Source organism: Erpetoichthys calabaricus, chromosome 2, assembly GCF_900747795.2.
Source record: "Erpetoichthys calabaricus chromosome 2, fErpCal1.3, whole genome shotgun sequence".
In the NCBI taxonomy this organism is placed as follows: Eukaryota; Metazoa; Chordata; class Cladistia; order Polypteriformes; family Polypteridae; genus Erpetoichthys; species Erpetoichthys calabaricus.
Window position 1 is genome coordinate 295212164 of NC_041395.2, and position 25330 is coordinate 295237493.

General features: G+C 36.1%; 1 protein-coding gene across 1 annotated transcript in view; it reads right to left on the reverse strand.

The window, feature by feature from the left end:
* Positions 1-3238: 3238 nt before the first annotated feature.
* cpn1 (carboxypeptidase N, polypeptide 1) overlaps positions 3239-25330 on the reverse strand; it is a 43787-nt gene continuing 21695 nt past the window's right edge. Inside the window, exons 3-9 of the mRNA XM_028795786.2 lie at positions 22139-22294; positions 18430-18612; positions 12367-12478; positions 11833-11972; positions 11590-11689; positions 11388-11506; positions 3239-9136 (exon numbers count right to left, since the gene is read on the reverse strand). Of these exons, the coding sequence (XP_028651619.1) occupies positions 9032-9136; positions 11388-11506; positions 11590-11689; positions 11833-11972; positions 12367-12478; positions 18430-18612; positions 22139-22294 (915 nt within the window). The 3' untranslated portion in view covers positions 3239-9031. The remainder of the gene's footprint in view (positions 9137-11387; positions 11507-11589; positions 11690-11832; positions 11973-12366; positions 12479-18429; positions 18613-22138; positions 22295-25330) is intronic.

Below are 25330 nucleotides of genomic sequence, written 5' to 3' on the forward strand. Positions count from 1 at the left end.
TAAGGAAGAGCAGGCACAAGAAAAAAGGAGAAAGGAGCTTGGCAGGAAAAAAGAACAGCACATTAAAGAAAGAATGGAATGAGAGCCATAAGAGCAGCATCAGGAGGAGAAGCAGGGCAAGCCAGCTAACTAGTGTGGGGAAGGGCAGCACAGTCATCAGCCCCGTGACAGAGCAAAGGATTGGCGCTCTAGGAGCGGTTTGTCCCCACTAACTGTCCAGAGGAGTGGGTACGATCCTGGTGGATTCCTCTTCAGGGATCCGAGGTACGAATAGGGAGTGAGAAGTATGACAAGAGGACAAACCTCCATGAGCAGTTTGGCTGATGCCACTTGTGGCAGCCAAGATGGGGGTCGGGTTGCTGAGGACTGGGTAGCTGATGTCTCCACCAGCTGAGCGAGTAATGGGTGAGCTGGTGAGACGAAAGGAAGTTGTGCTGGGCTTGTCTAAGAGTGAAAGGAACATTGCTCCAATGACTGGGTTAACCCTTGTTTTTATTTTGGATTTTAACTTCACGGACTTCCACCATTTTAAAAGGAATAGTTATTCATTTTTTTATTGAACAATTTTAATCACTGCACAGTTTTTGGAACACAGTTTGTTTTTAGGATTGTTTTAATAAAAGCACTTTTGCACTTTTATGCACCTACTCCTTTGCTTTGTGTGGGTGTCCTCATCCACTGACTCATCTGTCAGGTACATTATCAGTGGTAGCAAGTTAAAGAGGCTCCCTAGATCAATTGGGAGTGTGGAGCCGGCCTGCACTATCACATATGGGTCTTGAAAAAGAGAAACATAGTGGTATGATTAAGAGTGACATACAGTCACAAACGCAGTTTCTGTTTGCGCTTTTAGCACAAGATGTATGACATCTCTTCCATTTCCAAGCCTCAAGCCCCACCTACTTCAGCTCGACCGACTATATGATAAGCCACCTTCCTGGAAGACAGCGTTCATTTGGTTAATCTGCTTTCGAGGAGGATGGTGGTCCACCATCAGGAAACATTACAAAACACCGGAGGTGTAACCTTGGCACTGCTAGCCAGCATTTCTTTTTATTTTCTTATATTAATTTCATTCTGGACATTAAACGGGTTGTCCACCAGAGCCCCATTCCCTTTTCTGACCTTTTCATCTAATTTATAATGTATTTCCTTCTATAAACTGTATATAAATGTATACTTAAAAATGCTTTTGGATAGTTGCTAGGGGCATAAGGAGCACAGTGTTTGAAACAAAATTTATATTCAAATGTATTGATAATTTCTATATATGCTTATTTCTACACAGTTTCACTGGTATACAAATCTAGATAGCATAGGGCAACATAAGGCACCTTGAGCATGGGAAAGGCGCTATATAAATAAAATGAATTATTATTATTATTAACATATTGTATTTTCAAACTCTCTTAATACAATTTACATTCAGTTTCTGGCACTGTATCATGCATGGACAGAACTAATCGTGGATGTGTTGTTAGTCTACCACAGGGATCTCTCACACATGCACACATTCACACGGGGCTAAATTAAAATCATAAATTCACTTGATACCTTAAGGGAATACCAGTTAATGCCTCTGAGAAGACTGAGGGAAAACAGGGTATGTGGAGGAAACCCATTTAGATCTGTGGAGAATGTGCAAACTCCACAGCAACACCAGTCAGGTTTGGGATTAAACCCAGGACACCAGATATGAGGCAACAGCTTTAAACACTGAAACACTGGAAGTGTTCTGCTATTGTACAGCACCTTGAGAAATTCTCTGCAAAATAAAAAGTATACCATTACTGGTTGTCAGAAATTCCTAGACAGCCAAGGTGAAGAAGCTTAGATAATGCTGTTCTCAGATCTCTGGAAATTTAGCTGTTAGTATTTTTTAGAAAGCAGCAATCAATACAAAAATTTAATGAAAAAAAAAAAACAGATTTAGAAAATGGATAGATGGAAAGTTGTCTGGTAGGTCCTTAAAATGAGTGCGCTACCCAATGTTCTTGGTACAAGTTTGCTCTTTGAATGGTTAACAAGGTTGAGTAAACATTACAAGCTGTTCTTGAACAAGTTAAACTTTGTCACAGATGTGTGTCTTTCTTTGTGTGCTCAGGGGTCAGTCACCGACTGGTTTGCCTACAAATTGCTTAATTTTATTGACTGGGATTTTCTGTCCACCATCACATAATATGAATTCATGTCACCCTGAATTGGACTTAAGTGTATTTAATAATGACTGATTGAACACTACATGAATTTATTCACTAATTTTAGCTGCACTCAATACTTTATTTACTCTGATTACCTCATAAAAGCACATTTTAGCCAAATCAACAGCCACAGTGTAACTACCTCTATGAGGTCCAGTCAGCTTTGTGCCATCCTCCCTCTGACAATCAGCATCATATCTGTCTGTAACACTACAGGATGTTTTCCTGCATTCTACAACATTCAGAAAATGTCATTCTTTGCCAAATACATGTACTGCCTTGTTCTCAAACACTGCTACTGCGTTGTTTTGTGGTTTAACCTAACCTAACCTAGATCTGCCCTTGTCCTTTTTAGGTCTACCATTAGATATAACTTCACTACAACACCCAGTTATTGAATTAATTTTTTACAGTAATATTTGGCGCATTGCACTCTTTAATTGGCTTGTAAAAGTGCTTGCTGTTTACTCTTTTAGCTTTTTACATTGCTCTCTCTTCTTTTCAGTTAAAATATTATTATGACAGGAAAAGTGCATTTTTTGAAGTTAGGCTGGTTTGAAGTACTGTACCTCATTGTGAAGATAAAGTATGTCTTGTAGTGAACCCATAAAGTAGAAGAGGCATTAAGTTAGTCTGCTGTTATTTTAACAACATATCAGTAAATGTATAATGTTAAGAAGTCTGTGATCAGACTCGCTACAGCCCCATTAACACACACTAGCCTTTTGTTCAGGTTAAAAAGGTTTAAACAATGAACATAAAATTAAATCAAAAATGAGTTAATTACTAGTATGTCGGACAGCAATCTGTAAGGAGCACAATGATAATTTTTAACAACAGAAACGTGATGCTCAGTGAACCATCTATATTGTTCACACCCACATATAAACAGAATTCACGCATAGTTGTCTCTAGATGCAGGGTCTCAAAAAACATAAAATAGCATATAAATTATTTTTGGAAACCTAAGAACCATTTACAAAAATTTAAAATAAAAGTCAAATGAGAAAAAAAAGAAAGACAATATGACGGCAAAATACAAAATGGTTACAAGAAATAAACTTTATAGAACTGCTGTCATAATGTTAAAATTATAAACAAACATTAAAACCAAAGTGAAAGAACTTTTTTGGGAGAGTTTTTTTTTCTTGTCTTCTTAGTGAGTCAAGGCTGGGAGGCTGTCAAAAAACAGCGCCTGTTAAAGCCCACTGCTGCACTACTTGTGTGATTTTGGGCTAAACAAGAAATAAATTGTGTTGTTGTACTCTAAATAACTATTCCACCTCATCCTCAGTCCAAACAACAGGTTTTTGTTTTTTTTTTGCATTTGCCATTGCAGTTCTCCATGTGGAAAATGAAGTTGCAAATAAATGTCTAGCGTGAAATACACTTCCCCTTCCTGTTTCCACCAACGTGTGCATGCAAATGGAGGCGTCATAAGTATTTTCGGTAATTTTAGTGTGGGCATAGATGCTTTCATGAACGATTAAGAAAATGCTAGTGTGGATGGAGATCATTTTTAAGAATGACTTTTTAAAATTCATATGTAGTAGTGTTGACATAGCCATAAGTGTGTAATGTAAGATGCACTTGGATTAACAAGTTGCATTTCTAGTTCAAGTGTTAGTTTGAAGAAACCTTATCAGTGCAGTTCAGTTGGAACACGTGTACACTGAACATATAACTAGGCCGGTGGAGAGTCAACCCTAGGTCTTGTCACCTCACTTTCCATTATGGACTGAGCTGCTGTATGCACCATCAGTTAATAAAATGAAGTACAGAATTCTACAGTTTCATAAGTGAAGTAAAGGTCTGCACGGATAAGAAACTGAAAGTAACTAACTTTGATAAAACATCTTTAACTGAAAATTCAGCAGAACATGAATCCCCCCCCCCACCACCTCAGTCTGACCTCACCCATCTGATTAAAAATACAAAATCTTTTGAAGATGCGTATCTGTAAATGTTAACACTCCACTTTAAAAAGATCTAAATGAAAAACATTGGGAAATAGGCTCTGCATAAAAGTGCAACTGTGTACACATCTAACGGATAAACGTGCCTTCAGCTGGAAGATCAACATAGAGCAGGTTTTGCTCCACAGTCTTCCAGGTAATTGTTCTTTATTTTAATACATTCTCATTTATCATGGAGCCAGAGTATGCTTACCTAATACTACTACAACTACTGCTGCTGCTGAAGAAGCAAACAATTCATTAAGAGACACAACTTTTTCTCAAAAAGGTGACTCTGTATTTTGAACAACTATGACCACTTTATTTTCTGAGAAATTTTTCACAAAATGAATTTCTATTACTCTTAAAACGGTTGTATTTAGAATATGGTTTCATGAAGCACACTTTTTTATTTTGCAGTTTATTCCATTTACCTTAATTCTACCAAGTTTAGTAGAAAATTTTATATAAATCAAATATTTTCAGTTCCCAATATATGCTGTCTTTTAGAGGTCACATTTCCATTTAAACCTGAATATGAGTTAAGTATGAAAGTTAAAAATATTTGTAATTCTCTGTTACAAGTCTGGTAAGAAGCTCTATTACTTAATGTGCAGGTATGCCGTTACATACGTCACTAGGGAGAAAAACAATGTACAAAATATTGAGTTGAGCATTCCATTTCACACGAGTGAAAGAGTGCTATGCAGGTATAAATAGAGAGGAAAGCATGTTTGGTGTCACATGTACACTAATGGCTTCCTAATTCCAAAAGAAAGTGTCCAGAGTTCTGCATCAAGAACCAGTGAATAGAAATTAAAACCCCACTTCCATACATTATGAATAGAATTTGTACAGTGTAGCTGAGCTATCAAAGAAGGTGGTTCTGGTCACAAATTACGCTGAAATCGGAGCTAGGTATGTGTACAGTAATCCCTCCTCCATCGCGGGGGTTGCGTTCCAGAGCCACCCGCGAAATAAGAAAATCCGCGAAGTAGAAACCATATGTTTATATGGTTATTTTTATATTGTCATGCTTGGGTCACAGATTTGCGCAGAAACACAGGAGGTTGTAGAGAGACAGGAACGTTATTCAAACACTGCAAACAAACGTGTCTCTTTTTCAAAAGTTTAAACTGTGCTCCATGACAAGACAGAGATGACAGTTCAGTCTCACAATTAAAAGAATGCAAACATATCTTCCTCTTCAAAGGAGCAAACAAATCAATAGTGCTGTTTGGCTTTTAAGTATGCGAAGCACCACAGCACAAAGCTGTTGAAGGAGGCAGCTCACACCCCCTCCGTCAGGAGCAGAGAGAGAGAGATAGAGAGAGACAGATAAAAAAATCAATACGTGCCCTTCGTGCTTTTAAGTATGCGAAGCACCGTTCAGCATGTCGTTTCAGGAAGCAGCTGCAGCTGCACAAAAGATAGCAACGTGAAGATAATCTTTCAGCATTTTTAGACTAGCGTCCGTATCGTCTAGGTGTGCGAACAGCCCCCCTGCTCAATCCCCATACGTCAGGATCACAGATAGTCAGCGCAAGAGAGAGAGAAAAGTAAGCAATCTAGCTTCTCAGCCATCTGCCAATAGCGTCCCTTGTATGAAATCAACTGGGCAAACCAACTGAGGAAGCATGTATCAGAAATTAAAAGACCCATTGTCCGCAGAAACCCGCGAAGCAGCGAAAAATCCGCGATATATATTTAAATATGCTTACATATAAAATCCGCGATGGAGTGAAGCCGCGAAAGGCGAAGCGCGATATAGCGAGGGATTACTGTAAACAAAAATCAGCTGTTTGTCACTTGTCACTATAATAACATAGTGCACACGACTTTTGCCCAATATGCTTACATTTACAATAGCCATTGTTTGTTCAGCAAATGCCTTTGAGACTAATAAATGAATGATGGTAAAAGTCATTATGGATGACTACAAGCACAGTCATCTCAAGCTACAATAAAATTTTGATGCATGACCCTCATGGACCCACTTAATATCAGGGCATTAACCAGTAAAACACTTTACATTAATGATCTTATCAGTGACAGGAAAATATACTTTCTAACAGCGAGTGAAACATGGCTTACATTGATGGCACTATAGTGCTAATTAAAGCAGCACCTCCAAACTCGGCTAGCGAGGTTTAGTAAGTATTTTCCAGAGCCATTTAAACTGTAAAGATACCAGTTCTGGGTACTTTTGTATGTTTCATGTTTTCTACTGTAGTTATTCAAGGAGTATCACAGTATCTAAAACTTACTATTTATTGACCTCTAAAACATAATGAATCTTTTATTAAGGAATTCTCAAACTTATTATTTATAATGATCACCAATTATGATAGCTTCTTAATAGTAAGCAATTTCAATTTTCATGTAGATAATCAGTGAATCCCCAAAGCAAGAGAACTGATCAGCTTACTGTACTCTTTAAATCTTATTCAGCACGTCAACAAGCCTACACATAAGGGAGGACACATGCTGGATTTAGTAGTCTCAAAAGGATTAAAAATTGACTTGAGGCAAGTCATGGATATTAGTATATCTGACAATTTCTGCATTTTACTTGACATATAAATACTTGTGATGAGAACTAAAGAGGAGCATACTGTTAAATTTGTGTAGGTTTCCTAATAATCTGAATAATCAGTTCAAATGTAGTGCTTGTCAGCTAGCATTGTAAATAGTAAGGTGGAAAACTTTTTAATGCTAATGTGACAGATACAAGTCACATAGTAGCCTCTGGGAAAAAAGAACTCTTCCACTGTTAAAACATAGTGCCTGAACTTAGGTGAGACAGTCAGAAGGCTGAACATAAATGGAGGAAAACTAAATTAACAGCCCATTATGAAATACTGAAGACTTAAATAGTTGATTTCAATGCAGCAGTCTATATTGAGAGACAGTCCTTTTTTTCTAAAATTACAAATGATTTTTTTTCTCCAGTATCTCATCACCTGGAATTTATTTTTTTCTGTCCATCCTGGCTATATGACCATAGCATCAGACTTATAATTATGAAAGACTTAAAAAAATCCAAAATTAAGGACTATGCTTAATCTATTTCTTGTACAATATATCTGTATTATTTAAGCACATATTGATTTATTCTTATTTACCATTTTTGGAATTTCATTTATTAATTCATATACTTCTTTATTTCTAATTTGTTATTTTTCTTTTTTCTTGCAATTTGTTTCTTGATGTTTTTTCTTTGCTATTTTATAAAGCACTATATGACTTGTATGAAAGTGTACTAAAGAAATACTGTAAATGTTGGCTACAAAAAAGAGGTCATCACATTCAGCATCCATGATAAATCCTACCATATACATTATAACCACAGTATCTATATCGGGATCTATAGCTATCCATCCATCCATTATCCAACCCGCTATATCCTAACTACAGGGTCACGGGGGTCTGGGATCTATATCTAGCACATTTAAAATATGACATAATGCAGGCATGATGTTTGATTTTAATAATCCTTTTTAAGACAGTGTGGTGTAGTGTAATGGTTATGGTTTTGGTCTTCATACCCTGAGGCTGTGGGTTCAAATCCTGCTACTAATGCTGTGTGACCATGATCAAGTCATTTCATCTGCCTGTGCTCCAATTGGAAAAACAAAAAAAGGAATGCAACCAAATGTGTCTCAAAAATTGCCTTGGATAAAACAGTAAATGTAATGTGGACATTTGACTGTTCCAATATCTGCTGCTCAGGCATGTTGGTGTAAAATGCAATCAAAAATACGCCTCAAAACACATGCCTCTAGGAAAACCTGGGTTTTGTGGTTCTCACTTGTGCAGAATTAAATTCTACTTCATTCTGCAAAGATTCAGTCTTGCCCTTGGGAGATTCATTCTGCTTGGTACAGAGGTGTGCCTCATAGAATAAGCCAAACCTAACTAGTTAAAAATAAATCAGGCTGATGTAATCCAAAACCATGAAATGTTTGAGTCTTATTAGGTAACCAGGCGTGAAGGTATTGGATATGACCTACTACCTGTTCATTTTGCAAATGCAGCTAATTTGACTTTCATTAAATATTACTACTACATTTTATTTATGAGAATGTAAATATATATATCTTTTCTGTGCCTAATCTTTTGAATAACTAATTTTTACACAGGAAGAGCCTTTAACTTGAAAGAATAAAAGAAACACTGATCTGAATTTAAATACATTTTAAAAAATAGTACAATTATTATAAAGCATTTTTATATTAGAACACTCAAAACTTCACTTGGTTTTTACTAAAAATCTGTAACAGAAATTTTATTTAGGCTGATTGATTATTAATTCAGTAAGGTGATCTTGAATAACAAATCACATACAACATGACTTTAAAATTAGTAAAGGTTCAATTTCAAATGTAAATATACATGAAATCTAATGAAGCTTTTGAAATAAAACAAATTTAAAATATTCTGCCAATCAAACATATCATATACAGTACATATTTCTTAAAGGTGTCTACAGTTTATTTCTTTCTGTAGGTTAAAACTCTACAAAATACTTAATGATAACTTTAACTTAGATTGGTTTCTAATGACCACTTCATTTATGATAAAGAAACTATACAATTTGTTATACTGACCTGAGTTTACACTGTAGTTTTGTGCAGTTTTTTGTGTTCGTTTTTTGCGTAAATACATACTGTTTGTGTGTTGCATATAAATAGAACATATTTAATAAAATAATTAATTCTTACACTTTTTCTCACTGTGTTTTTAAAAAGATAAATAATTCTGAAACAACTTTAAAGGCTTCAAATGCTTTGGTCCATTGTCCTTATCTGACCATTACTGCACAGTAAAGCAAAGTCGCTCACTCTGTAACGTTTCAGTCATCTTCCTTTCTTCTCATCTGGGGCCTCCTCTTCCTGGAAAAATTTTGCCAAGTACGTTTTTGTTCTTCCCTGGAGCTCTTTCCTTTTCGTTGGTGTCAGTTTTTAGATAAAAGTGTAGCTTAAATTTCAAAAAAAAGTAAACAGAAATCTATTAATTTATCATTAAAGGTTCATGTTACCTGATACTTATCTGATGTAAGAATATGAACTAAATTATAATATTTATAAATGCCATTAAGTATAAAGTATAATAATTATATCAGTATACTTTGTAATTTACATACTTCTTAAACCTGCTAATTCCTTTGTGTTCATAAGAATTGCTTATGAACACTCTGAAATTACTTCAGGTTTTTTTTTGTTCAGTGACTGGTATGAGAAAATCCCCACATATGATATACCGTTTAACTCATCCTCATGTGTACTTACAAACAAAACTCATTTTTAGGGCATTTTTGGACACCCTTATGATTAAGAATAAACCAACAGATGACTAAAGCAGAAATTAATAGGAAGGTTTTTTAAGTTGCACAGCTGATCCCAGAGGTTCACCTCCTAATCGGTTACAAGGAGTCAATTTTACTTCTTTTCACAAAACTTTGAAAAAATGGGGATGGGTAATACAGAAATGTGGAGTGTCATTTTATGCTATTTTGAGGTTGCTGATGTGATATTTTTGATATTTTATTCTCTACCAGTGAGCCTAGACCTCTAAGAGCCAGTCACACTCTGACAAAAAAGGACAAATTTCAAACATAATGGGTATCATCTTAAACATATGTTGTTAAGTATGATCCTTTACTAGGGGTCTAGCACTTTACTGACCTCTATCAGAGGATGACAAATAACAAAATTTTATTACAATTGAGAATATTAGGACTTTAAACATTTAAATTGAAGCACACATCTTAATATTTCAAAAATATGAAGCAACTACTGTATTCTTGTTTATTATGTACTTCTACCTCATGAAGTAAACCAAAACGTTTCTTAAGAACACCCCAAATTAGTGTGGCTTATGCCAAATCAGACTTTTTACTGGTTGCAGGAGTCAGTCCTGGATAGGGTGACAGTCTATCCTAGGGACAAGACCTCACACATCAATATCAATTTTTTCTGCTTCTTTTAAAAGAATGGCACACTCTTAAGTAAATACCTTGCATAAAACATCTGTGGATATATATTACAAAGTAGACTAATTGGGAATTATTTACTAATTGATAGCTGTTCTATATTTGCTGTGTTCAAACATTTGTGGGGTTGCTGACCAGCTACAATTTAAACATTAAGCAATAATAACTTGTCTACTAACAAGGTGACAATTTTATAAAGACTGTGCTTACTACTTAAACTTCTTATTTATAAATATAACTTAAAGTGGTCTACCAGCATTTCATAAATTTCTTTTTAAGGACTATTTTACTGTGGAGAATTAACTGCAGTTAATTTAAAGAATGCATATTAAATTTCAGATTTTTTCCTCAGTTTGACAAAACTACCACCAAATTAAATTTTCCAAATACTGTCTTGGCAGAAAAGTAAGGTTATTCACAACATTTTATGAAAGGCTTTGAAATACAAACCCACATGCTCTTGTCTAGCCGAACATAGCCACATGTACATTGGTACCATTGATGATAAAGGACTTTCATATTTTACATGTGTACTATTTTCATTGCAACATTCCCTACAATGTTTTTCTGTGTTTAATAAGTTTGTCATATGGCTGTTTAAAGTCCAAATCTAAAAAATAAACAGTTCTTGTTTCATACCTTTCACATATGTTTTTGAAAACTTAAGAAAATCCTTTTACCTCTGAGGCTACAGCAGAGTTTTTAAAGGGTGTTGGTGTCAGGAAGGAAAACAAACTTTAAAAATATCTGCTCTGATTCTAAAAAATGAGTGGTATAAAGCAAAGGTGTGGTGCAGTCTTAAATATTCTGTAAACACCCAGTAACTTATTATAACCCCAAGACAATATTAAAATATTTTGGCTTGCCTTCTCACTAAGTGGTTGTTTCATTTACCTCTAGTTCCTTAATCTTCATGCTTTCTACTAAGGCAATCTTTATATTAAGCAAAAACTGGATGCATTTAAACATTTAACCAGTGCTACTTTCTCAACTTTTATACTTTAAACTAATCTTTATCTAGACTTGTCTTTTCTCCACAAGTATGTAAAGAACAGATATGCTCAATTTATTAAATATTATTCCAATTTATTTTAAATGGACTTTATGTGCTATTGTGTTTCCTTTTGAAACATTTTGGTTTATGCATAAATTTCTGCATGATGTTATTCCAAATAAAGATGCAGTAAAAATACAGATTGATGCCCTGTTTACTGTTCTAAACACCTTCTTACTTACTTCTGTGGCTTCAGCTGGGCCCACTGTTACAGTGTTGGTCTGAGACTTGTACCCTTTTGCCTTTGCTGTTACTGTGTAGGTTCCTGGCAAAACAAGACGGAAGTAATCTCCAGCAGCACCTGAAAAATAAGTGTATACATAATAATTCATTTCTCAGCATTCAGCAGCTTTACACTGATTGTATTCAACAGTAAGAATGTACCTGATGTGATGTCATGGTTAATTCCATCCACTATGATAGTAGCATCCCTAATGCCATTGTTGTTTTCGTCATACACCATTCCCTTAATACCTTGATGGACCTAAAATGAATCAAAGTTAGTTATTTTACTGGTCAAAGCTATGCAGTGTATCTTATCTTTAACTCTACAAATGTTTTACAAGAATTTGGATTTTTACATACTTTTTGAAACAGCTAATGTACAAAATGTAATACCTCCCTTACCTGTTCTATATATGAGACAAGTGCTTCCCTGTTCCCCAGCCACTCTCTCTCTAGGTCCTGCTCTGGGGGAAACTTGTTGCAGCTCAGCTCCAGGGTGATGTCAAAACAATTGGTATGGAGATAGTTAAAATCCTGCATGCCTTAAAGAGGGAGATAAACATGTTTAAAAGTTATTAAAATTACATGAGATTAATTATTAAATATGTATATATTTTTATTATATGTTAAATCACAATCATTCTATTGCTAGAATGAAAAAGCCAATTATGTTCATTAATGACACAAAACATTTCATTATGTATTCATTTAACGCAAGGACAGGCATTTATTATACAAAAGGAATACAACTTACAACAATGTAGTAATACTAATTTTTAACTACTATTCATAACAAAAATTATTTTAGGATTTAACATAATTGTGTCCTTTATAAAGACTTATTTTTATGTGAACATGTGATCAAATACCATGATCATGACAGAAATGTTGTAAAGGACGCAAGTAAATAATAGAGAAAAGATCGTAATACAGTACCTCGAGAAAGAGAGTACCAGCTAGCCCCGTTTGTGATACCATCCTCAAAATAATCTCCACAGTTCCAGCCTAAGTGCATCCAACCATGAGCATATGAGTAAGTCCTTGCCAGCTTGAATAAACCAAAAAAAAAGGTATTTGTAGAAATTATGGTGAGTGACTTTTTTTTATCAAAATTGCAGATTTTATCATTTGTAGTTGATCATCTTCAAAATAAGTATATTACATATTATTTTGACAAATTATTAATTAACAGTTTAACATCATGTCTCTAAGTAAAGTCATATTAGTAAATAACTCAAAGCTTTATTACTTTTTTATAGCATACACATATACATATACACCATCTAACATAATTTGCATTTTAAATCTTTTACAGTCTGAAACCCTTCTAAAGACCTATGGATGTATTTAATACAACCAAATTCAAAACACATAAAGGATTTCAAACTGTGTGCTCCTTTCCTTATCCCATTCCTTTAAATGTGTCTTTAAATACTTGTTAAATAATCGCATTTTTCACTAATGTATCTGCTATATTTCACAGGTATACATATTTTGCTCACTACTTAGTTAAAAAATAATTTTTTTTCCCTTATTGTGCTCTTCTTAAGCCATCAATTCTACGTCAAGTGGGATATGTGAACTTGATTCCTCAATTAAAGTATACTATTATGTTATTCACAACTCCAAGCCAGTTGTGATCATGATTTTACAGCTAGACTATATGATTTAATTAATTTTTTTTTCAACTAATTCCATTCTCAAAGCTGCTTAATCCAGTATGTATTGGGTGTATTAGGATGAGACAAAGTCTGACCCAGTAGTATCATGTGCAAGGCAGGAACTGACTTATAAATTCCTCTGAAACAAAGTGTAACTTAATTACACTCTGCTTGCATTCATTATGAATGACCTATACTCTAAAATTGAGTTAACTATATTTCATTGTGGATTGCATGCCTTCCAGTTTCGACTGTATGTGATTCAGTATATGGTCTACATGTTTGAGGGTTTCAAAATAAAATCTATTCATTTCAGTGTAGATTTTATGTGATTCAGTACATAGCATAAGACTTCCAATATACACTGAAAAAGTGTCACTATATAGTGCACGCATTTCAGTAAATAATGTATGTATGTCACTTTGGAGCATACACACTTTAATATACAGTTTATGTTTTTCAGAATGGAGTGTATGCATTTCAGTATTAAGTGTAAGTTTACACTAAAGTGTATGCATTTCAGTACAGAATGTATGCGTTGTCATGAATGATTTATGTCCTAAGAGGCACTACACCGATTTCACTATTCATTTATTATCAATCACTTGTCTGCTTCCTGTATCTGCTTGCCTCACCATATTGGTTTTTACATTAGCATCTGATGTAAGGATTGTATGCCCGCTTTGCGAGCTTGCATGTGAAGGTGCTCTTTGAAATTGCCATTAATTCTGGCATGTGACATAAGCAGTGGTTGATGTTCAGAAGCCACAATTTGCATCAAGAGAGTTGTGTCTCCTGCATGTCTTTTGCTTTATGGATACCTTGTTTTTGATTATAGACAGGTGTGTATATATAGATACACATACGGGGGTCCTTGGGTTACTACGTCTCGACATACGACGATTCGAGTTTATAATGCTCACTCCCATAAAAACTTTTAAAAAATTGTGACGTGAGAATGAATAAAGGTAAGGTTTTTTTTTTACACAAATTTTTTCTGTTACCACAGTACAGTATATTTATGTCCTTTTTCTTTTTCTGTGGCTTAGTTGTGTTTTTATGTTCTAGATTATGATTTTCCACATGTGTTAGGATACGTAAGTGATTTAGGCTAGGGTGTGTTTTGACTTACACCAAAATTCAGTTTACATCACTGTTGTAGGAACGGAACTGTGTCGTAACTTTAGGACCCCCTGTGTATATATATATATATATATATATATATATATACTGTACATACACACACACACACACACAATGAATTTAAATGTGGTGTTTGTCTGATGTTTAAATTAATTTTAGCTTTGAAAGGGTGAATGGGGATACCTGTGGATCACTTCATTGGATTCTTGTTAGCTTTTTACTGTTAGGCTTAAAACAGGACTTGTTAGGGCATCACCACATCATTTTTAGGTCTCCCAGTTGCTACTACCAATCAGAATGCAGCAGAACTATTTTCTTTTCATGTCAGGTAAATCTATTTGACATTTCTATAACAGACCTCAACTTGCAATAGTACAGGGTATCTGAGCACAGCTGATGTCAGGCTATAAAGAACATTTTCAGGTGATATTTTTTTTATGTCTGATGTTACACCACATACAGATAGATTTTTGAGTCTATACTGTTGTGTATTGTTCATATTCAAATATATTCATAGTTAAAACTGACAAATGTAAACCCTTCCACAGATTCCTTTGCCTTGAGCAGTACCAGGTAATAAAATGTACTGCTTCAGAATGTGTACAAACAGCAATGGAATGAAAATGGTTTTGGGATGGGAATGAGTGTGCACTGTATGTTAAAGGAGTATAAGTTTAAAATATTAAGTAATCAGATTACATAATTGCCTGTGCGTTTGCACACAGTTTTAAATTCATTACTGTACGTCTCTGACTCCTAGCACAAATTTTATCATCTATGCATTGGTTAGAATAGGTAGTCATTTCAAGTATACTATGAGCATCACAATAGCTAAAAATACTGTCCTTGCTTGTATACATTTTTTATTTTTTTAGGACAACAATGGAAAATTTGTCAGCTCCAGCTCTAATTGATTTAGATAATGCATGCACTGTAGGCAAAAGAAGGAGAACACAGAAGAAGAAAAATATTTGTGAGAACATGTTCTGCTAAAATCATTTGCCAACAAAAACGGCTAGCAAGTTCTTGTTCAAGAATTGTTTAATAACTGATTTTCAACATAAATGGATAGCTAAAAAGCAGTATCCAAAAATGTGTAGAAGTAGTATTACAGTGACACATTACATGTACAAGCCTGTATAATACAATTACATAAATAATTATACACTACTGCATATATACATATACAGTATATAAATGAATATACAATTTTTTATAGGGATACCTGAATATGGGCGGCACGGTGGCGCAGTGGGTAGTGCTGCTGCCTCGCAGTTGGGAGACCTGGGGACCCGGGTTCGCTTCCCGGGCCCTCCCTGCGTGGAGTTTGCATGTTCTCCCCGTGTCTGCGTGGGTTTCCTCTGGGCGCTCCGGTTTCCTCCCACAGTCCGAAGACATGCTGGTTAGGTGGATTGGCGATTCTACATTGGCCCTAGTGTGTGCTTGGTGTGTGGGTGTGTTTGTGTGTGTCCTGCGGTGGGTTGGCACCCTGCCCAGGATTGGTTTGTGCCCTGTGTTGGCTGGGATTGGCTCCAGCAGACCCCCGTGACCCTGTGTTTGGATTCAGCGGGTTGGAAAATGGATGGATACCTGAATATGGTGTAGATTGAAGTGTAATTGACTCTGGACTACTAACTGACTAATTTTACAACTATAATAACAACGTAATTAAAAGTATTATCAACAGAGTTAAAATTTAGACTGGTTTTTCATACTATACTATCTGGAAGTACATAATGTTTTTGTCTGTTTCACAGAGTGACTGAGTAATTCTGGTATTTAATGGGATTTCCAAAACAAAAAGAATATATTATAATGTTTATGTTTTATTAACTTCAGAAATATATTAGCAATTTTTTTCTTTAATGTTCACATATTTACCCAGAATTCTGCCCCTTGAAGATAGGTAAGCTATGCTTTGAACCTCTAGAAGCTCAGTAATTTCTAACAAGTTTTACACTCTTTGTTATGGATCGTTCTGCATTAAAGGACCATCATTATTGTATTGCTACCTTTTCGAAATCCAAATAGAAGAGTGGAGGAGGAATAGTACAGGAAAACTAACTTCATATAAATCGACCCAAGAGAGGTTTCAGTCTCACGTAACCATACCAGTCACCACATACTAGATTATACTTTTCTTGATCTTGTGATTGAGAGGCATTAATACTAAATCTACACAGTTACCCTCAAGAATTTTAAACAGAAAGTTTAATCTATGTTTACTGGAAACATTGATGAGTTTAGTCATTATTCTAATTTCTCTTTTCCAAAGCAAAACCTTTAGAAAAACAAGTGTTTCCTTAGAAGTCAAATGTTAAAATCTCTCACTCACTATAACCTCACAGATTCTGTCATTTTGGCCATTAGGTAACTACAGTATTTAGGTGTGGCATTTCTAAGAAATGCATTGAGGAACTGGTATGACGCCACCTAGGGTAAGAGGTAGAACACAGCCAGCAAATTTGGTATAGTCAGGGGCTATTCAAAAGGAACTGATTGAAGAAATCCAGCTGATGAACAATGGATTATGGATTATACATTGTGGTGTGTGGCCGGCTAAATATTCCAGCCCTCACCCCCAGACCGCTAGGTGGAGCTCTCTCAACAGTGTGGACGTTCCCCGAATTCCAGCAGGGCCTCATGGACTATGTAGTTTATATGCACAGCCCTGCTGGATACCTTGGGGACCACCAGGAGTCGCTGTGGGGAGGCTGCCGGACTCTTACTTGCCCTATAACCCGGAGGTGCGTCATGATCACGACAAGAGGCAACGACGTGCTTCCGGGTTGAAGAAAGGAGCTTTTTATCAGACCCGGAAGTGTTCATGATCACATGGACAGAAGGGAGAAACACTTCCGGGTCAGGGACTATATAAAGGACTCTGGGAAACCAGTACGCTGAGCTGAGCTGGGAGGAAGGGTGGCTAAGTGTCTGGGAGTGTGGAGGATTGATTATTGTATTGTTTATTGGTTAATTATATGAGTATTGTGGAGTGGTGGGTGCTTTGTGCACTGTACATTGTCCAAATAAATATTACTATTGGACTTTTACCTGGTGTCTAGAGTGGTCGAAGGGTTCAAGAGGACGACAGCGACCTTAATTTGCGACAACATAATAACATTTTATGGTCTATGGCTAGGATGACGTATCCAGAATACAAGGAACACAATCAGTGATGTACTCTATGGCCCATGTTTTTTAATCATAGACAGTCCCGCACATATTATTACCAGAAATCAGGCAAAGCACATTGTTCATGTAAAAACCCTTCAGCTTTTAACCTTTTAGTGTGGTGGAAAGTGAACCTTCTATTTCGTTCCCTCACAGGTCCTCACTCTCACCATTACATAAGGGAATGAGGTTTGTCTTAACTACAAACTGAGATTCTTGGCACGTGTATTTTGTGTTTTTGAATTTTCTTCCACAAGTATTCAAGATGTATGGAGTATGTTTATTCCCTATATACATTATGCTTTTAGTTCTAAAAACAGATCACAAAATACTACTATTCTTCTTCTTCCTTTTCTGAGGTATTACTGCATTTTTGAACACTGAAAACTAGACTTCAAAAGCCATAAAAAGCAATGAAATTACTATGGATGCTTGACTTTTCAAATACTATAGGAGTCAATATCTATCTATCTATCTATCTATCTATCTATCTATCTATCTATCTATCTATCTATCTATCTATCTATCTATCTATCTATCTATCTATCTATCTATCTATCTATCTATCTATCTATCTATCTATCTATCTATCTATCTATCTATCTATGAACAAATACTCAGCAGCTACAGTGAAAACCTTTTGATGTATTTAATAAGAACCCTACAGTCAAAGGCATTTGATATGAGTTTTTATTTTAATGTGTTTAGATATCTTTTCTCCTTTGATTCTGTGTCAAGATGGAAATGACCTTACAATGTAACTCTAAATGTGTCTCGTGCTTCATTTGTTGGTAAAAATGTACATGGTCTGCTATCCTGTACAACGTCTTGACATCTTTCTGCCCTGTAAAGTACTAATTTTATGAGCAGTTATTGCCTAGTCACTTCCATGACAATATTGTAAGTATTTTGCTGAAGCTGAGAAAACTGTAAAAACAACAAACGCAGGGCTATTGGCTAGATTTTTGTGCCGAGTAGACAGGTCTGTAGCTCGTATTTTGACTGAAAAACACATTATTACCTGTTTAAATAGCAGATCATCTGGAGTAGCTGAATATCTTGTTTTATGAACACCTCTTACTCTAGAGTCCCTTAACTTATCAAATGGATAATTTGCTACCACAGCTCCACCGTGCAAGTTTGCTGACAAAACAAAATTGTAATTTTTCATCCACCTGATTACGAAGAGGGTTTCTGGCTCAACCTGAAAAATGAAAAAAAAAACAAAAAATCAAAGCAAAGCTTCAGGAGGAGGTTCACTTGTTTTTTGTTTTATGCCTTTTACTCAGTGATTTAATGCATATACTCAAACTATACATTAAACACATGATTGTCCAATGATGTACACTAGTTATATTTAATTAATTTAGCTTTTCCTTAATATATCTGTACACTGTCAGTAATGGTAGGGTACCTGTAGTTGAAAATTGTGGGAGAATGTCGTTATACAGTATACACATCCACTGTAAGACGGTTATATTGATAATACAAGATTTTTTCCATCTGAATCCAAAAGTGACCCAAACTTTTCTTCTAAAATTTGGTGACAATAAAAAGGAAATTACAGTACGAGTGACATTTTTTCTTCTATGGGAAAATTGAATTAAGCTAACAAATAGTATGAACATATCAAAATATCACAAGTAAGTATACTGAATTAATCAATAGGCACTCATACTGTATAGTCATTTATATATAGTAAGTACACTTGAAAAAATAAGCTATACGAATTTATTTCAGTGTAAGAATTAGCTAATTATGTATTTATAACCATAATAGCATTGATATTTTATACAAAATGTCACTATACCGCTATATATAAAAGCTGTTGAAAAAGTTGTTGGGCCTATTCTAGTGAAATATATAAGACTGTGATCCTTAAAATGGTTAATAGTACTCTGCTCATTACTGTAATATTTTCAGACTAGTCTTGCAATCATCAGCAAAGGCCCAGTGCTATATTTTTAGGTATAACATGCAATTACATTCAGCATAGTTTTCCACAACAGGATGAATAAATGCATCATACAGAAAATTGTATATAATTAGTCTTAGATGATCTCTATTTAAATACACAAAATATCTGCCGCTATAATTCTTAACCTGCCCACACCTGGATTGAGCAGACTGTGCAAAGCGCTTCTAAACATTCCTTTCTAGTAAGTCACAAACTGAACATACCACATTTATATTTATATATTTTTGTGATGCATTTGTACAAATTGGTAGGAACTGGGTAATGTCCCCCCATGAGTCTAAAAGACAGGCAACCCAGCAGGTGGTGAGGTGGTCTAAAGTGGTCACCACATGTAGTCTCAAGCCAAGAGTAATGGGACCATGGTGCCATTTTAAAAAGAAAAAACTGATGAAAAATCTCGAATTTCCATTACATGATAGGGAGGAATTATAGGAAGTTACACACCCCATGATCTTTACATACCCCAGATTACTCAGAGGGCACCAAGCTACTACAAAGGTTGTGGGGAACTGTAAATATTTCCCCAATCTGTAAGAGGGGAACACAGTGCAGTGGAAGTTGTGTCTTTGCTGATGCAGAGGAATACAGAGAGATCTGGGGCTGCCAGATGGGGAACTGCAACTCGGATATAGGACTTATTGGAAATCATTCCTGAGCCCTGTGACAGTGCAGGTTGGCTCCATGCTCCCACTTTGTCTTCGGGAGCCTCTTGAACCCAGTACCGTCATTAGTCATGACCAGATGAGCTTGAAAGCAATGGATAGGGGCAAAAGTATGCTAGTGTTTTTATTAAAATCACTCCAAAACCAAAACAGTGAGCAAACCTGCACTGCTTTCAGTTGTCAATAAATAATCCATAAAAGTGAAAGTAGAGGTTAAAATCTCAATAAATTAATGCATTAAAACAAGGTTAAAACACAGGCAGAAAACTTTTTAAAAAGCAAATTTTCTGTGCGTCCCTTCAAAACCGATGTCTCCTCTGCTCACCCTGTACAGAGGAATAACCCAGCTAACAGACACAACCAACCTTTCACAGGTCCCGGTCATTTCATGGCTACAGCACCAGACCCCAAATGCCATGGCACTCACAATGGAGCTTCCAATCCAAACATCTGACTCCTGCTGCATTCCTGGACTTCTGCAGAAAGCCACCTGCACCAACTGGTCACTCCAGCTCATTGAGTACATCAGCTGGAGTGATCCTCTACAGCAGCCCCCTAGGCATTGGCCGCCGGTTCCCTTCAGAGGTTCTCCACATAGCTGCCTGCCTCTGCTCCTGCTTTTGTACTCGCTCACTAACCTCCATTCTATTCTTGTCTCTGTCTTTTTCCGATCCCTTGTACTCCCCTCTTAAGCAGTTGCAGGTATGATCACCTGATTGCTGCACTAGGCTGATAATGAGACAATCAAGACTGCTCGCACGTGTCGGAAAGGCAAGGCAATGCACAGCAAAGCCCTTGAAACCATGAATTAAGCAAGTTTCAAAATGTTATGATATTCATATACAGTATGTAACATTTTGAAAATTACCAGAATCTTGAGTTTAAAATTCTAAACTGCCATGAAAATCCATTCTTTTTCCAAACTTGATGATCCTAAGCAGGGTCACAGGGAAGCTGGAGCCTATTCTAGCTAGCATTAGGCACAAGGCAGGAACAATCCCTGAACAGGATGCCAGTCTATTGCAGGATGAATACACTAACTCAAAAAAACAAATTATGGTCAATTCAGCTGATACCAATTCACCTAACATTTACGTCTTATTTCCAAAATGTAATTACTTTATTTTGAAATGTCAGTGAGCATTATCATTGGTGGCTTATATTAAAATGATACACAACCATAGGAAAAAAAAAAGAAAAAGAAAAAAAGCATAGTTTAAAATAGCAGAAACAATTCCAGTCCTGCTGGAATAACAAAGGTGCATGCATGTACTACTAAGATAAAGTCACTAACAGGGACCCTTTAATTCAGCCCTCCTAACCCATTTTGCAGTAGGCAGTGGAGCATACATGTACAGTTTGTAATGCGATCAGAGGTGGGCAGCAAACGGGCATAGTACGGTCTTGAGAAGTTATGCTGAAATGTGTGAGATGAAAAAATGGGCTAAACATCTCAGATCACCCTGGGTTTTGTATTATTTTTGTATCAAATTAACACATAACATCCATTTATGGGTGAGCAGATTAGATAGATAGATAGATAGATAGATAGATAGATAGATAGATAGATAGATAGATAGATAGATAGATAGATAGATAGATAGATAGATAGATAGAACTTTATTTGTCCCCAGGTTGAAGCCTAATTATTGATTAGTAAATTATGATTTAACACAATTTTACCCTCTGAAGAGCATTATATAGTGTTGTATAACATGTAGACTCACAAATACTGATGTGACATTCTCCAAGTGACTCTGCTAATGCACATCAGTACTCAAGAGCAGTCTTCGTGACAGCATGCAAGCTACTTTAGAATCTATTCAGGAAAGTACCCCAAGATTACTGCCTAACACATTAGTAACACAAGCAGAAATATATAGGTACTATACATAAATACATTTTCACTTGTGAGAAAAATTATAATGTTAATCAAATCGTGAAAATAACAAAATAACAAACCATCTTACATAATAAAAATATAACATTTTGAAATTTCTATTAGATTTCTTCTAGTTTACCACAATCATAATTATGGTATTCTACAAAAAGAAAACTATTTCCTTTGTCTTGAAAAGTGAATAATGTACCTGCTGTTGCCAGTTATCAGGCAATGGTAGGTGATGGTTTTGGTGGCCACTTTTTTCATTGTAATACATCAAGGAGTTGAGGTCAGGAAAGTTTCGATTTAAATCAATATCTCTGGAGTTTGACCTGCCTGTGAGGTAGCCATTTGCTTCAGGACCCTGTAGTCAATTTAGAGACAATATATAAAAAATTGAGTCATTACACATATAAACCTTTTTTGTTTTCTATTATAATAAAAACTAACATTTCACACCACACAATGACATTTCATTTAAGATGTTCTACTCTACTTCAACTATTGAAGAGTTTGGGATATGCAGAAATGATACATTTCAATTGCTTAAAACATATAAAGCAAATTAAAAAGTGGAGAATCTAAAGACACAAAATAGGTATATACAGTATACAGTTAGGTCCATAAATATTTGGACAGAGACAACTTTTTTCTAATTTTGGTTCTGTACATTACCACAATGAATTTTAAATGAAACAACTCAGATGCAGTTGAAGTGCAGACTTTCAGCTTTAATTCAGTGGGGTGAACAAAACGATTGCATAAAAATGTGAGGCAACTAAAGCATTTTTTTAACACAATCCCTTCATTTCAGGGGCTCAATATTAATTGGACATATTAAATAACTGGAAATAAAATGTTCATTTCTAATACTTGGTTGAAAACCCTTTGCTAGCAATGATAGCCTGAAGTCTTGAACTCATGGACTTCACCAGGGGCCTCATGTATAACGCCGTGCGTAGAACTCACACTATAACATGGCGTAAGCACAAAAGCGGGATTGTGCGTACGCACAGAAAAATCCAGATGCAGGAATCTGTGCGCACGCATACTTTCACGTTCTTCCACTACATAAATCCCGATTTGCGTGAAAAGTAACGCACGTGCACGCGCCTTCTGTCCCGCCCCAACTCCTCCCAGAATTACGCCTCTTTGAATATGCAAATCAATATAAATAGCCTTCTGTGAAAAGACAATGGGAAAAGCACAGAGGAAAATATAAGAATTTCAGCGAATACCAAGTGGAGGCAAAGGAAAAAACATGCTATTTGTTGGTTTAAACAGTGGTATAATCAACAAAAGAAAGTTGATCGAGTGACAGAGTGTCGGAAAAACTCGAAAGATCAAATTCACAAAGTCGCACAGTGCCCGAAATCACATATCAAAGTCGCTGTGAAAGGCGAGTTGTAGCCCACCGTCTGAGTGTCATATGAAAGCGTATTAGGTTACAAACAAAAAACATAGGCACACAGTGGGAAAAAAGCACGAAATGTCAACTTTAATCTCGAAATTTCTTAAAATCGTTTATTTTACTAGTTTCTCAAGTAGCATGTTAAATGCTTTTTTCTGTGTTTGATCTTCTATGTGCTCTATGTGTGTGAATCACTACGTGCTTCCGTTCTTTCTCTTTCTCCGACAGGACACAGAATGCATTACATTCGAGATATTACAGCTCTCTGAATAATTAAAATACTGAGATGTATACGTGATATCATTTTCATGATGATAGGAATGAAAGCATGTTATTAAACATGGGAACACGGTGGCGCAGTGATTGTTCATATCTCACGCAAGAGGCTTGTTGCACCATGTGTGACCTTCGATGAAATAATTTATTACAGAAGTACTGTCTCTTTCAAACGTACTAACCTCCAATTCCTGTCCATACTTTTCTTTCTCCAATCGCCACACAATCAGCTCTGTAATAGACGTGAAGCCATTTGTAAGCTTAGAACGCCGATTCTTCAAAACTTTTAAGGAACATTGAAATATCTTCGTAGTACATGTTTAATTATTCTATTCGTCTATCCTTCCAGTGTCGCGTCAGCACCAGCAAGAATACAGCGCAAGGCAGGAGCTATCCATGAACTAGCTAGCGCTGCGGCACCGTGTCCTCACATGTTTAATTATTAGCAATACAGATTATTTAAATGAAGTTAAAGTTTTATCTGTATACTATAAGCAACATATTTTGCTGCATTTCATCTTAAAAATGATATTGTCATCATACGCGCTTTATAAAGTAGCGCAGGTTGTGCAATATTATAACTGTAGTGCAAGTTTACAGTGAGGTGATTGAGTGCGTTTATAGTTCGTGGGATGAAACTGTTTCTGAAACGCGAGGTCCGTACAGGAAAGGGTTTGACGCTTTTTGCCGTGGTTGAGGTAGTGTGTACTTGAAACTGTATACCGATAATTCTCTTTCCGATCATCTGCTGCTGTGATTCACACTCAGATACAGTGATATAAATACTCCGAGTGGTGCAGTGAGAGTAATATGGAAAAAAATGATCCGCAGTGGCAACCCTTAACGGGAACAGCAAAAAGAAGAACAAGATGCAGTGAGCGTAACAACGCTAAAGCAGTTCTGGTATTTGGAATACTATGGCTATTCCCTGGCCCATTATATTGCAGCAGGTTAATTACAATCAGATGTATTACACTAATAAATAATATGCAGTTAATTTCAGTGTATTTATAAAGCCGCGTCAGGAATGTGGAGCTAAGAAAGAAAGGATGAGCACACAGGAACAGTAGTTTGACCATTCTGTGGACCATTATATTGTTACAGGTTAATTACAATCAGATGCATTAAATTTATGAACGATATGCGGTTAATTTCAGTGTATTTGATAAAGCCGCCGCCGTGGATGTGGATCTAAGAAAGGGTAACCACACAGGAACAGTAGCACTGCTTTGACACTGGGTGCCGCCAGTCTGCAAAACCGGGCGGATAAATTGCGTACGCCAAGGTATGAGTTACCGTGGAAATGTGCGTGGCTTTACGCCAAGTTTAGGTTTTATACATCGCGATTTGAGCGTGGAAAGGTTCGTACGCAACATTTCTGTGCGTACGCACCGTTTATACATGAGGCCCCAGATGCTGGGTTTCCTCCTTTTTAATGCTCTGCCAGGCCTTTACTGCAGCGGCTTTCAGTTGCTGTTTGTTTGTGGGCCTTTCTGTCTGAAGTTTAGTCTTTAACAAGTGAAATGCATGCTCAATTGGGTTAAGATCAGGGGCCTCATGTATAACGCCGTGCGTAGAACTCACACTATAACATGGCGTAAGCACAAAAGCGGGATTGTGCGTATGCACAGAAAAATCCAGATGCAGGAATCTGTGCGCACGCATACTTTCACGTTTTTCTACTACATAAATCCCGATTTGCGTGAAAAGTAA